The 14,804-nt window shown below is 44.8% G+C and overlaps 1 protein-coding gene across 1 annotated transcript in view; it reads left to right on the forward strand.

The window, feature by feature from the left end:
* The window catches only part of PTPN2 (protein tyrosine phosphatase non-receptor type 2), a 119,566-nt gene that overhangs the window by 70,636 nt on the left and 34,126 nt on the right, over positions 1-14,804 (forward strand). The window contains exons 3-4 of the mRNA XM_068234699.1: positions 3,230-3,330; positions 10,646-10,744. Coding sequence (XP_068090800.1) covers positions 3,230-3,330; positions 10,646-10,744 — 200 coding nt within the window. The remainder of the gene's footprint in view (positions 1-3,229; positions 3,331-10,645; positions 10,745-14,804) is intronic.

Raw genomic sequence — 14,804 nt, forward strand, 5'->3', positions numbered from 1 at the left:
AAGGGGCAGGTTAGGGTCTGATCCGATGGGTGTTAGTGACAGGCGGTGATTGATGGGTGATTGACAGGTGATCAGTGCGTGATTACAGGGAAGAATAGATGTATACAGTACATGGGGGGGGGGGTCTGGGGAGGATCTGAGGGTGTGTCGGGAGGTGATCAGGAGCCCCCAGGGGCAGTTTAGGACCTAACCTAAAAAATAGCGTAGACAGATAGTGACAGGGAGTGATTGATGGGTGATTAGAGGGGAGAACAGATGTTAACAATGCACTTCAGAGGCGATCTGAGGGCAGGTGTGCGGGCGATCTGAGGGTGTGGGGGGTGATCAGGTGCCCGCAAGGGGCAGGTTAGGTCTGATCTGATGGATGTTAGTGACAGGGGGTGATTGACAGGTGATCAGTGAGTGATTACAGGGAAGAATAGAGGTTTACAATACACGGGGGGGGGGGGGGGGTGGTGGTCTGGGGAGGATCTGAAGGTGTGGGGGGTGATCAGGAGCCCCCAGGGGGCAGTTAGGACCTAACCTAAAAAAAAGTAGCGTTGACAGAGAGTGACAGGGAGTGATTGATGAGTGATTAGGGGGGTGATTGGGTGCAAACAGGGGTCTGGGGGGTGTTCAGGGGGGGGAGGGTCTGAGGAGTGCTGTGGGCGATCATAGGGCAGGGGGGGGGGGGGGGGCAGATCAGTGTGATTGGGTGCACACAGGGAGGGCTGCAGCCTGCCCCGTTGGTCCCTCGATCACTGGGACCACCAGGGCAGGAGGAAGCCTGTATAATACGCTTTGTATACAATACAAAGCATAATATTATACGCTTGTATTGCGAAGATCGGGGGTTAACAACCCGCCGGCACTTCCGTATGGCCGGCGGGTTGACGTCGTGGATGGGCGGAGCCTATTGCCGGCGGATGAGAGCGTGATCCTCGGCTGCCGCCGCCATTCGGCGTATTGCGGTTGTTCTGCGGGCCACTTTGCCGCCGCCCATCGGCGATGGGTGGTCGGCAAGTGGTTAAAGAAAACCTGTAAGACTAAAAAAAAAAGTTATCATTAATCAGTTATACACCCCGATTGCGTACATTTTTTTTAACTTGTATTATGGTAGAGAACAGAGGCGCCAAAAGGATAAAAACAATATTTAAAAGTTTTAAAATTATTGCTTAGGAGGCAGTGGTGGACTCACCTCCCACAAGCAGACACAACAACTGTGTATTCACAAAAGGGACATTTATTGGTATACTCCAAATAAGGTTGCAACGCGTTTCGCAGGTCAAACCCGCTTCATCAGGCAATTACAGGAAGGAGCACACAACAGCAGTATGTCCAGATAGCACTGAGGCGCCAGGTGCTATCTGGACATACTGCTGTTGTGTGCTCCTTCCTGTAATTGCCTGATGAAGCGGGTTTGACCTGCGAAATGCGTTGCAACCTTATTTGGAGTATACCAATAAATGTCCCTTTTGTGAATACACAGTTGTTGTGTCTGCTTGTGGGAGGTGAGTCCACCACTGCCTCCTAAGCAATAATTTTAAAACTTTTAAATATTGTTTTTATCCTTTTGGCGCCTCTGTTCTCTACCATAATACTGATTGTATCCACCTTTGGTGGAGGGGGATACCCCTTCTTGTTTTTCAAGCCTACAGAGAGCGACTTCTTATTCCTGAGTGAGGACAGGCTAATCTCCTCACCTGCCTACACAGTGGTTGCCTGGAGGTAACCCTGGTTTGTGAGTATACAATTCATACTCTTTCTAATTATCCAATTACCTTGACATACTACACCATATCGGGCTCTCGGTTCTCTCTTCTTCATTTTTTTTAACTTTCTGTTTTCATTTTTTTTCTCCTTTTAACATTCACTTTTATTGGTATAAGAAACCTATCCGTTTCAATACAGCAATATTGCTCTCACTTCAGGGAAATGAATCAGAATTTTCTTTACAGTCTAACAGTAAACTCATCTTTAGAAATACAGTAACAACCAAAAGGTCAGAGAACCGGTAATTCTTTAGAGATGCATGGAAAAAGTGCAAATTATCCAGCGATCATTCCGGAGAGAGAGACAGTTCCTTTACTAGAACAGGAATATGTCTTGAACTTGTGGTGTTTGTGGAATTTATCCAGGGGACCACGGTTTCTAGAACTTGGGCTTTTGATTGTTTACAGGCAAAATTTTCATAAAGCCTGCAATTAATAAAATACATATTGCCATGGTCTATTGATAGCTTTGCCTCTTACCAGTTAGTAAAGGTTACTTAAAGTAAGATTAGTTACTTAAAAGTAAGATTTGGCAGCCCTTGCTATGAACTCTGTAAATCTTGGTGTAGGATAATTAAATCCATTTGGTTTATTTTCTAACAATAGAACTGGTGTTTGTTTCCTAATCACTCTGGATATCAAATAACTTATTTTATTGAAAACCACATACAGTATGGGCGTGTCCACAACAGAAGAAGAAATTTCCCCTCCCTCCCACATGGGCGGAATCAGAGGTCCTAGGACTTGGGATGTATATGCCATGCTCTAGTCAAGAGTTAAAGGAAACCTAAGATGGGCTGGATAGAAAAATATTATACATGCCTAGGGCAGCCCCCTCCAGGCTAATCGCTCCCTCGCTCGTTGCCATCCTGCGCCGCCTGGATCCTCCACAATTTGCCCTGGAAAGTCCTTAGGTGTAGGTTATACTGCGTGTGTGCCAACTGGAGGGCTTTCCGGGGGAATTGTGAAGGATCCGGATGTCGGAGGACGACAGCGAGGGGGTTGGTGAAATTACTAGGTATGTATAATGTTGCTATATCTTCCATTATATACAGTTGTCTTTTAAGCCTGGCACATGCCTTCAATTTAGTTTGGCCGGTTTTACCTCCACCATGTAGTATGAGGGCAAACAGAATACTATGAATAGATTGTGTAGATAAGCTCTCATACTACATGGAGGTGGTAACATTGGCCAATCAGAATTGGATGTGTGTACGCACACTGAGGAAAGGACTCTCAACAAGGGTGTAGTATGTAAGATTCAATATACACCCAGAGGAAAGGAAAAATAGTTTGTTCCCAGATATAGGCCTGATGTTCTTTATTAATTATCATGATTGTATTTTGTGCCTTACAACCTACTACTTTTAGACTTTCTTATGGAAACTCAACAGCTAAGGTCAGCCCACGCTTATAATGAATAAAATGGAGTTTTTAAATGGCAATGACTATATTCTTTTTTTTTTTTTCATTTCCAGATGACCATAGTCGTGTCAAGCTTCAGAATGTAGAAAATGATTATATTAATGCAAGTCTTGTTGTTGTTGAAGAAGCCCAAAGGAATTACATTCTAACTCAAGTAAGTTTTGTGTGTGTGTCACATGTAAAATGTTGTTATCTTAGCATGATTCATGTTAAGATAGTTTGTATGCAGTGGTTTAAGTAATACAGTATGTTGATCTTACAAAGAGAGAAGTAATTAGTTCAGTTAAGAGAAAAGTGGATATTGAAGATTTTAAAAGATTAAGCTCAACTCCACACAAATTGGAGACCTCTTAAAATGCCACAATGGAGCCCTAGTTTATTGCAAAAGACTACAATTATAATAAATCAGCCACATACTATATTTATTTGGGCAAATGTTAACAGTTCTTTTGTTTTGAGGGGACTGTATGTGCTGTCAGCAGGAAGCTTCTGCATTTCTCCACCACAGAACTGGTCTTTGTAAGTGGGGCTGCTAAGCTCCTCCTTGTGAGAAACCAATCACTGCTCTCCAGTTAAGGCCCATACACACGTCGGATTTTTCTGAACGACGGGTCGTTTGAACGTTCCGTCGTTCAGTCGTTCGCACGCGGAATCCGACGTGTGTACGGACTATCGTTCGCGTGATAAGACTGGTTTCCAGCGATCCGCCGAAACCAGTCTTATCACGCGAACGATAGTCTGTACACATGTCGGATTTGACGTGCGAACGACTGAACGACGGAACGTTCAAACGACGGGTCGTTCGCAAAAATCCGACGTGTGTATGGGCCTATACTCTACTCCCATCATACTTAGTTACCATACAAAATGTCAGCAAATCTGACCACATTTAATACATTAAGCAACCATGAACTGGGGTTTAGATCCTTTAAAGTTTGGACCAGGTGACAGCTGAGACAAAAGGGAAACCTTGATGAAATGATTTAGGACTTGACAGTTTAGACTACAGCGTATGTACATTTCATATACTAAATTTTGTCTCTTCCTGGTTATAATCTTTAAATTGGAATTTAACTGCCCCAGTATCCTTTTTTTCTCAGTATGGCCAGATAGATCCAGACTTCCTGAGAGTTTTTTGATGTAATCTATTTGTGGATCAGGTGCAGGTAGAAAGTATTGTGGGTTGGGTCCAGATAGTGAAAGCCACTGTAAAGGTGTGTACACACAGAACAACTGATGTCACTCGTAGGGGGGTAGGCGTTATCACTGGGCCGGCCTGTACTGTAGCTGACAGCGCCTTTCTTTGCTATGCAGGGGGGTGGAGGGATGACTGAGTGCAGTCTTCAAAGAAGTTGGCCTATACTCAGCCAAGTTGATATGCCGCTCGGATCGCTTGCCGAGGGGCAGGCGCTGGTTGGGGGCGTCTGTACACATGCCTTACTATATGCTGAGGCTGTAGTTGTCGGCCACCACGCTTGACTTTGTTCGGGCGTGTCTATGATGCTTAAAGCTGATCCGAGATGAAACCCTAACTATAACAAGTAACTTGTCTATATATCTTATCTAAAGTTTAGATAGTTTACACAGCATATCTACCTGCACAAAAAGTGTATGATTATTTATTCCTGTGATACAATGGGGGCAGCCATGTTCTTTTTGTCATATTGTCACAGGCTAAGAGCTGGAGATGCTATCAGTTTCTTGTGTGTAAATTCAGTCCCCTCTCCTTCTCTCTCCTCCTCTCTGCCTTTGAAATCAATGGCTAGTAACACCTCCTCCTGCCCAGACTGAGCTCCTGTAAGCCCTTGCTATTGTCTGAAAGTGCCTTGGCACTCTGAGGGCTGTGGGTTGTTAGAACCTGTTCTATATCACCTTGCTTCGACACCACCATCTCACAGATTGTGAGATCACTTGACTCTCCACACAGCAAGCAGGAGATAGACTTTCTCAGACTTCTTCAATGTTTACGTTATTTATTCAGGAAACAGGAATACAGATAGATACATTCATCATATCCTAGCCATGCCAATCTTCATGTTGCGTTACAAGCTCTTGATTAGACTCCCTGCTGAAGTCAATCAGGTACCTTCTTGCTAACCTACTTTCCACTAAACTACCTATGTACAGCATACATTATATCAGATTACAGAAAGGAAGAACATGCTTAGAGGTCCCAGTCAGCCTTGCGAGCTAGTGTGAAAGTAAAGAGCAGAATGCCCTCTCCATCGCTCACTCCGGATTTAATACCGACTAGGAAAGAGTTAAATATGACATCATCTTCGCCACCCCCTAGATCAGACTATTGGTGGACCCACTCGTGGTGTCATCATACACACCTACTTGATTAATAATCAATGAGGCATTTGACCTATATGCAGGAATGTGGATGTTTACAAAACATGGCTGATGTTTATTGTTCCATGCCCAGGTCAGGGAGACCTGCGGCCTTGTTCAGAGAACAGCTTCTTGGTATGTTCTAGTTCTGCTGACAGAACTGCAGATTTTCTCTCTAATAGAAAATGGGCAGGTCTGCTCATTAAGCCTTTTTGACTAACTCAGTCCAAATAACTGAGGCCTACTTAAATTATAACATGGGTGAGGCTTGTTTAGTGTATAGGGAATTAAAGTATTAAAACAAAAAAAGTATTTGGCTTGAGGAATGCCCTATAAACTATAGGAAAGGGACACAATTATGCAATGAGTAAAAGTTCATCTCGGATCCACTTTAAAGTGTTCCGGAGGTGACATATGACATGAGATAAACGTGTATGTAGAGAGCAAACCCTTAATAACCAGGCTATTTTACTTGTTTTATTTGGCTGCCTGAAAGAGTTAATGTCTAGGCATGGTCGTGACCGCTTCTGTCTTGTCCATGGTAAACCTCACTGATGAGCAAAGTACAGCCACATAATTTTTTTTTTTTCTTCTTGGCAGAATAGAACTTCTGAAAGCAGAGGGAGATAGTAAAAGGTCAATAGTTCATGTATTTTTACTCAAACAGTTAACCTCCCTGGCGGTGCATTTCTGTCTGGAATACAGAGTCAAGTGGTACTTTCCCCCCAACCACCCCCCCCCCCCCCCCCAAGAATTTTGAACCTCCAATTATTAAAGAGTATCTGTACTGTGAAAATATTACATAAATTAACGTACCAGCCTGTTTGTTTTTTCCTAGCCCCCTCTGACATTTTCGCTCCCCGCTGCTTTCCTGGTGATAAAATCAATGTTTTATTCATAGTTTTTGTAAATAATGAAGATGGCCGCCAAACAAGAAATACATCATCAGAGCAGGTGCCTGTTTGCAGAGGCTCCTCTCAAATGTGACTTGATTGCTGGAATGTTACACCCATGTGTTGCCTTAGCTCAGGCATGGGCAAACTTGGCCCTCCAGCTGTTGAAGAACTAAAAGTCCCACAATGCATTGCAGGAGTCAGACAGCCACAGTCATGACTCATAAAGGCGAATGCATTGTGGGATTTGTAGTTCCTTAACAGCTGGAGGGCCAAGTTTTCCCATGCCTGCCTTAAAGGATACCCCAACTGAAATGTGACATAATGAGATAGACATGTGTATGTTCAGTGCCTAGCACACAGATGACTATGCTGTGTTCCTTTTTTTCTTTCTCTGCCTGAAAGAGTTAAATATCAGGTATGTAAGTGGCTGACTCAGTCCTGACTCAGACAGGAAGTGACTACAGTGTGACCCTCACTGATAGGAAATTCCCCTTTTTTGCCTCTTTCTTGCTCTCAGAAGCTGGGAAAGTGTTTTATAGTTGGAATTTCTTATCAGTGAGGGTCACACTCTAGTCACTTCCTGTCTGAGTCAGGACTGAGTCAGCCACTTGCATACCTTATAGTTAACTCTTTCAGGCAGAAAAAAAAAAAGGAACACAGCATAGTTATCTGTGTGCTAGGCTCTGTACATACACATGTCTATCTCATTATGTCACATTTCAGTTGGGGTATCCTTTAACTACTTGTCTGAGCTCAGCACTGATCTCTCTGCACTCACAGCTGTTTGAAATGTCTCAGCTCCACGAGCCTTGCAGAGATGCTGACTGTGAGCAGAGACATTGCCTGTGACTCTGAAACACACACAGGAGAGCCTGCAAGGGGCGTGTATAACTTCTCCCTATCACAGCAGAGACAGTGCATTCCTCTTTGGCTTGACAAGGCTTGACAAAGAAAAGATTACATATATTACAGAGACAGTGCAACTAGAAAAGGCTGCAGTAATCCAGACTACATTAGAACAGGTATAGCAACTTATAGGATAGAAGAAATAAGGCTGAACATTTTGTTACGGAGTCTCTAAGTCATAACTCGCCAAAATACTGCAGTGTTCTCCCCAGGACTAATTAGGTGGGCGGGCCGTACAGCTATTTTTAGACCCTGCCTGGGTGCTATCAAAGGCCAGCCTGCATTTAGTTCCCCTGCTTTGCTGTGTGCCGAATATCCGCGCTTACAGAGCGGATCTCTTTCTGCATAGTTGCCGCTAGTTCCTGCAGCGCTGCCCGCCCGGGCAGTCAGTCAGACCCCTAGATCGGCGGCAGCCCGCAGGGATATGAGAGAGGGGAGCGATGTGTGGTGATGCACCATAGACTTCAAATACAGGAAGTGACATCATTAGTCACGTTCTGTATTTGAAGTCTATGGCGCAATACCACACATCTCTCCCTTCTCTCCTATCCCTGTAGGCTGCTGCTGATCTAGGGGTCTGACTGACTGCCCGGGCGGGCAGCGCTGCAGGAACTAGCGGCAACTATGCAGAAGGAGATTCGCTCTGTAAGAGCCCCCCTGCCAAGAGGACAGCAGCACATATTCGGCATATAGCAAAAGCAGGCAGGCAGTGTTGCGAAAACTAGGGAGCACAGCCTCCAGTCTCCTACAGTACGTCTCCTCCGTCCATAGAGCGGCCTGGCCAGTGCGCCCCTGGGCTTCAGCTGCAGAAAGTCTCCAGAATCAGTGGGCTGGGAAGCAGGTCACCATGTTCCAGCAGAATCCCCACTGAATAACTTCACCCACAACATCCTGGGGTGCACGGAGCACGGCAAATGGCAGGAAGGAGTGCTTGTGTTCAGGGGGGCGCTACTACATGAAGAAGGCCATCCAGCTCATCATCCGGATCATGGCTTCCAATGGGGTGAGCAGGGGGAGGTGGTGACATTGGCTAAGGGGAGGGGGAAGTGCTAGAGTGCAAGCACACTGGATCAGGGCAGAAAGGTGCCCTATACTGCAGGGCATAATAATCATAGTGGTACAGATTGGTTGTGTAATTATAAATGTTTGTAGTAATGCGTGGGCTGCAATGTATTGTGCTGTAATGTATTGGAATGTGCTGTGATGTATGTGCTGTAATGTAAGGGTGGTGATGGGATGTGATAACTAATAAGATATGATGTTTGAAGGTCGGTGCAGTAATATGTGGAGTGTGGTGGGTGCTGTATGGGGGCATACTGATGTGCAGTAATAGTTGAATGTGATAGTGGTGCATAGTGTATGAAATGTGTTTTAAGAGTGCAATAACCTGTTATAAGGAAATATGACCCAGTATTGTTTGAGATGTCAGGGATGCATAGGCCATGATATGGGGGTGCAGAGGTGCATGGGATGTGATAGGGGGTGGAGGGATGTCCGATGCTGTAAGCATTCCCACCGTTGCGCCCCACCCGGCTACTTTTTCATGCCACCCGGCCAGGAAGGAATTTCTGGGGAGAACATTGTACTGTATATCAGAATAAATTCTGCATATAAATAAGACTGGAACACAAATTTGTTGAAATAAATTTATCAATAATCTGAAAAAATAGCAAAACTGTACAAATAAGGCTGCAGATTATATTGTATATACAGTATGTACATGCAGTACAGTATATACCTAGTACACCTCCCGTGTGGCGTCTGAGAGGAATCGGCGAGGGAGACTTGGCGGGAGTATATGGCTGATCCTGCTGCTGCACAAGTTCCCGGCCTTGTTAAATACTATTTCCCCTCTAGGCCGCCATGGATGGTGGGGAATGAATTGCTGAAAGCCGAATTATTGTGTTTTAAAAGTAACTTCAGCTCCGTCTTCTGACGGCGCCGAAGTTAGTCCCTGTACACGGCTATAGCCATAATTCCTACTACGGTCTATGGTGGTGCCGGCTGCGTTCAAGTCTCCTGCGCTGGATTCGCGGTGTTCACCCGCGTGTGGTATACTTTAAAACAGGGAATGGCACAGAGGGCGACATTACAATCCGGGCAGTAGAATTGGGATTCTTTACGGACTTTCTTGCCTTTGCTATCAGTCTTGCTGCAGCATACAACGCACATCCTGGTTGGTGCAGTTTTTTTGGAGTGGGAGGTATATACTCAATCAAGTGACGGCCAGTGAGGCGCTCGGGATTGACTATGTAGTATGCACGGTGCCCAATTCTGACATCTGCTGATGAGGTCTGATGCCTCATGCAGATGCATTCGCAAACATTCCAGATAAAGTCTGCATGCGTTCTTGGCCGGTCACTGCGCTGTTTGTACAGGATGTACGCATTCCAAAGGGACTGTTCCAGCAGATGTCAAAAATATATTTTTATAATTTTTAATTTTTTTATTTTTTTTTGACTGCGGGGTAGAACATTGCCTAGTGGGCTCTGTCCACCCCACCCATTGTGGTGTTATTGTCCAGGATGACTTGAGGCTTGTCGAGGACTTTACCTCCTCGTCGCTGATAATGAAACTGATAATGTCCTTACCGTAGCGGCGGACAGGAGGATCGATGACAAGCCGACTGCAGGGGACCGGTAGAAGCCCCAGGAGAGTAAAACGGGATTTTTTTAACCACTTAAATAACTCTCTTAATATTTTTTTTTTTCCCTTACACTTTGGAATGTACCACTTAAAGGAGTTATCAGGGATATTTGAACAAAATACTGTAAGTGCTACTTACCTGGGGCTTCGTCTAGCCCCAAGCGCCCAGCATGTCCCTCGCTGCAGCTCTGCCCGCAGCCGTTCGCCTCCTCTGCCTCCCAGTCCCCGGCGATGACGTCAGGCCGACCTGGAGGTCGACCTGTACTGCGCCTGCACGAGCGGTGGGGTCAATCACCGCCACATGGACCGGAGCGTACTGCGCAGGCGCAGAACTACCGGGAAGCAGAGGAGGCGAACGGCAGCGGGCAGAGCTGCGGCAAGGGACATGTTGGGAGCTTGGGGCTGGACGAAGCCCCGGGTAAATAGCACTTATTTTGTTCAAATATCCCTGATAACTTCTTTAAAGTAGATGATCATTTACAATAATCTGGCAGCATGCAGCCTTTTATCTTTGCTTTTAGTAGGTTGATCATCCCATATACTTGTGATATAAAACCTGCCATGTGTGACAGCCACATTTTATTTTACAGTCTGCTTTTGTCAAGCATGTGTTTACAGAAAACTATTTGGCTTCTCCTCGCTTACATTTTCATATAGTGGTTTCAGCTGATGTTTGTTTCTTTTCAGGGCCCCCTTCCCAATACCTGCTGTCATTTCTGGTTAATGGTGTGGCAGCAGAAAAGCAAAGCAATTGTGATGCTCAACAGAGTCATTGAGAAGGATGCGGTAAGTGTGCAAGACAGTATGTCTTCTCGGAAATGAAGTCATATTCTAGCAGTTACAATCAGTTTCACATCCCCATCTGCTGTTTCTCTTTATAGTCATTATTTCCTGGCCTTTGCTTGTGTCACTAGTCTGCAAAGCACTGTTCTAAGCTACTGAGCACAGTTTGCAGCATAATACATTGTGGAAATGGGAGCTTAAACACCGTGAAGGAGAATTCAACAGTACATTGAACAGCTCCTCGTAAGTTAGTATCGCCTAGTAATATCACATGATATTGAACCACCGAAGTAACATTTGGAGGCACTCACTTTACAACAGAAGAGTGGGGTACATGCTAGGGACCCACTTATTATTATTATTATTATTATTGATTTATAAAGTGCCAACATATTCCGTGGTGCTGTACAAAGTAAGAAACAAACATGGGGTACATAATAACAATGGTGTACACCAATATACAAGATACATAATTAGTGACAAAATACAAAAAAAGTATACAAAATACAGAAGTGGTAATGACAGTGATAAAAGTAACATGATAAATAAAATGTATAATGATTTCCAAGACACAAAAGGGGGAGAGAGAGCCATGCCCTTGCGAGCTTACAATCTAAAAGGAATGGGGGGGGGGGGGGGGGGGACCACACAAGAGGATGTCTGTGTTGAACTGATGTCTGTGTTTGGTGCACAGGCCTCGGGTAAGCATATTTATTATATGTTACACACTGTTACAATTACACATTAGTTACAGATTTACTTCTCTTCAGTGGTTAAAATGAACAACATTGATGCTCTAAGCAGGGCTGTGGAGTCGGAGAAATTTTGGGTGCCTGGAGTCGGGAAAAAATGCACCGACTCCGACTCCTAATGAATTTGTAACTGTAATTAAAATAGAAAATATGATAAAATGTTCTATTTCTCAGATAAGTCATTAAAAATAATGTGTAGATATACAGTAATAGCTGTGCTCAGTCCACAAAAATGAAATAAACCAATCAAAATTAGTTACTAGTGCTGCTTCAATAAAGCAGTCCCCGTATTTTTTAAAGTCAGATACACACATCTGATTGTAACTGTACAGTATATATGATGTGTACACAGGAATCTCTTATATATACGAAATAACATCTATGCTGTAAGTATAAAGCCTGATGTGTAGCCGTGTCACTATTAGAGATGGTCAATGAGATGGAAAGAATTCTGCATTGATGCTGGTTTATGCAAATGTATGCACTCTCTTTGCTCATGAAATCAAATAATTTGATATGTTAAAATTTGGTTTGGTGACTACAAATTAAAGGGTACCTGAGACGGATGAAAAGAAGTGTTATGCATACCTGGGTCTTCTTCCAAATCCCTTCAGGCTAATCAGTCCCTCGCTGTCCTCCACCACCTGGATCTTCTGCTATCAGTCCCGGTAATTCAGCCAGTCAGCGCAGTCCGGCCGCATGCCGCTTCCACAGCCAGGAGCATGCTGCACCTGCGCAGTAGTGCTGCGCAGGTGTAGTACGCTCCCGGCGGCGGAGTGTGTGCATGCGCACTACACCAGACTGGTTCAAGTACCTGGACTCATAGCAGAAGATCCAGGTGGAGGAGGAGGACAGCGAGGGACTGATTAGCCTGAAGGGGGCTGGAGGAAGCCCCAGGTATGTATAAAACGTTAATTTCATCTGTCTCAGGTTTACTTTGTTACACAGTAGTACTATACTCTACATATGCTCTCCCCACAGAGCTGCAGGGAATCCACTGAGAATGTTGTGCACATTGAACACAGAGGTGTTGTCTATCACCCATAAACCTTGTTCAGATTGTGCATGAAGAATGTGTAATCGAGGAAGAATCTCCTCATTCCCCTGCAGAATATCTGCACATCACTCTTATATGTACCCACAGTCACATTGCCTAGGGTCTGATAGATGTTCTTTGTTCCGGTCTGTACCTTTTACAAGTACTCTTACCAAAGACTAGTTTTAGTCTAAAGGGAATAAATATGGCAGTCTCCATATCCTTCTCACTTCAGTTGTCTTGTAAATTTCCTACACGTTGGCAGTTAAGAGACGACCTCAGTTCAGACCTGGTTTCCCCAGTACAAGATGCAGGAGTGGCCTGTGCAGTCGTACTAGCACTAGCCGTATCTGCAGCTGGGGTCATGGCAGCAGAAAAAACTTCCTTTAAGGATTTAATTGTATCAGACATCTCCTGTTTAACTGCTGTCATAATCTCCTCTTTCAAACCCCCTGATTTGCTCTTGAATTAATTTGTACAAAACAGGGTTGGCAAAACTGCTTAGTGTATGTATGGGCCAGTTTTGTGTCACAGAGCGGGCAACGCCTCCTAGGCCTTGAAGGGTCAGCAGACTCTGTGCGCTATAATAAAACACAATAAAAACCGAGTGTCAATCATCTGTCTACAATTGTAGCTATAAGGACACCCAGGTGCATAAAAAATTCTCAGAGCGTGATCAGAGTAATAATCCGTACACCAGAATGAATAAAAAAGGTACATGTATATCAACAGAAAAATACATAAACCTTTAACTGAGGAACTCTGGAAAAAAATATATACAATATATGTAAAGAAAACAGGCTTTCTAAACTTAGAATAAGACATCTAGATGTATAAACAACAAAGTGACAGCCAGATGTCCTTAAATATATGCATGTATATTAAGCCTTGCATAACTTCAAACCTCAGACAGACGTGATATATACATAAATAAGTATCCTCTGTCAAAGTAAGAGACCTCAGATCAGACGCTTGAGCAGTAATCATATGCCATTTGTCTAATATATACAATCAGATCAGACCTCAGCATAGACGCGGTATAGGGCTCTTCGGGTCATACCATAAAGGTCACCAAGCCTTCCGCCCATCTTACCTTTCCCGGCTCCTGCTTAGCGTCCATCCTGCTTCGCTCGCACAACGAAATGCCGAGCCATGCAGGTATCCGGCGTCTCTTCTCTCACGCGACCAGAAGTGACGTCGCGTATGGGCGGAAGTACGCTCTACGAGCGCCGCCGTTGAGGGCAACCTGACTGCCAATCCCTCCGGACGCCCAGGATCGCCTCACGTCACTTCCGGCGCGCCATGGCCTCCGCCAAGAGGGAATCATGGACGCCGCTCGCGTCCTCGAAACCACCACCACCCGGGCAGCCACGACGCATCAGAAGAAGGTAAAACAGACCCGACCTTCTCACATCGGACTCCTATCCTCTCCAGGCAGGTCCACCATGCGTCGCCAACCAAAGGTCCCCAGCACACCTGGCTAGGCGGACCGGCGAGCGACATAGAGTACTCTTTCCTGGAACAGGAAACGTCAACTGAGGTTACAGGGGTCAGTTTAAGATTTATAGAGTGCTCAAGTGGGACGTTTCCTGTTCCTGGGAGGAGCCTATGTCGTCTCATGGTGGACCTGTCCTGGAGGTTACTGGAAAAACCAGTGTTAGTTACCTGGTAACCTGGTACCTTGGTAACCTCCAGGACAGGTCCGTTACCCACCCGGATAACGGGATGTGTGTGTGTGTGTGTGTGTGTGTGTGTGTGTGTGTGTGTGTGTGTACACATGGTATAATGACCCTCTTTATGGTTAACAGTTCTTGTGGTTGACTGAGGTTACAGGGGTCAGTTTAAGATTTATAGAGTGCTCAAGTGGGACGTTTCCTGTTCCTGGGAGGAGCCTATGTCGTCTCATGGTGGACCTGTCCTGGAGGTTACTAAAAAGAATGTTACCAGGTAACTAACACTGGTTTCACGTTATATACTGTTAATCAACAAAATTGTAATATGCAAATTAGAGGAGTCTGAGTCGGTGGATTTTTGGATTTGGATTTTTGTTACTTCATGCCATTGTTTATGCATTGCTATGGCAGCAAATTATTCTTTATGTGGACCCTAATGCAAGAATAACATTTTGGGGATGGATCATTAAGGGAACATCACTGTATTACACAGACAACCCATTAGCCTATTTGTTGAAGTACATAAGTGCTCTGGTTGTACCGGTTAACTACTGTATTTTCCATGGGCAAAACACTGCTTCCACCTGGAAATGAAAACAACC

This window comes from Hyperolius riggenbachi, chromosome 5 (genome assembly GCF_040937935.1).
Source record: "Hyperolius riggenbachi isolate aHypRig1 chromosome 5, aHypRig1.pri, whole genome shotgun sequence".
NCBI lineage: Eukaryota > Metazoa > Chordata > Amphibia > Anura > Hyperoliidae > Hyperolius > Hyperolius riggenbachi.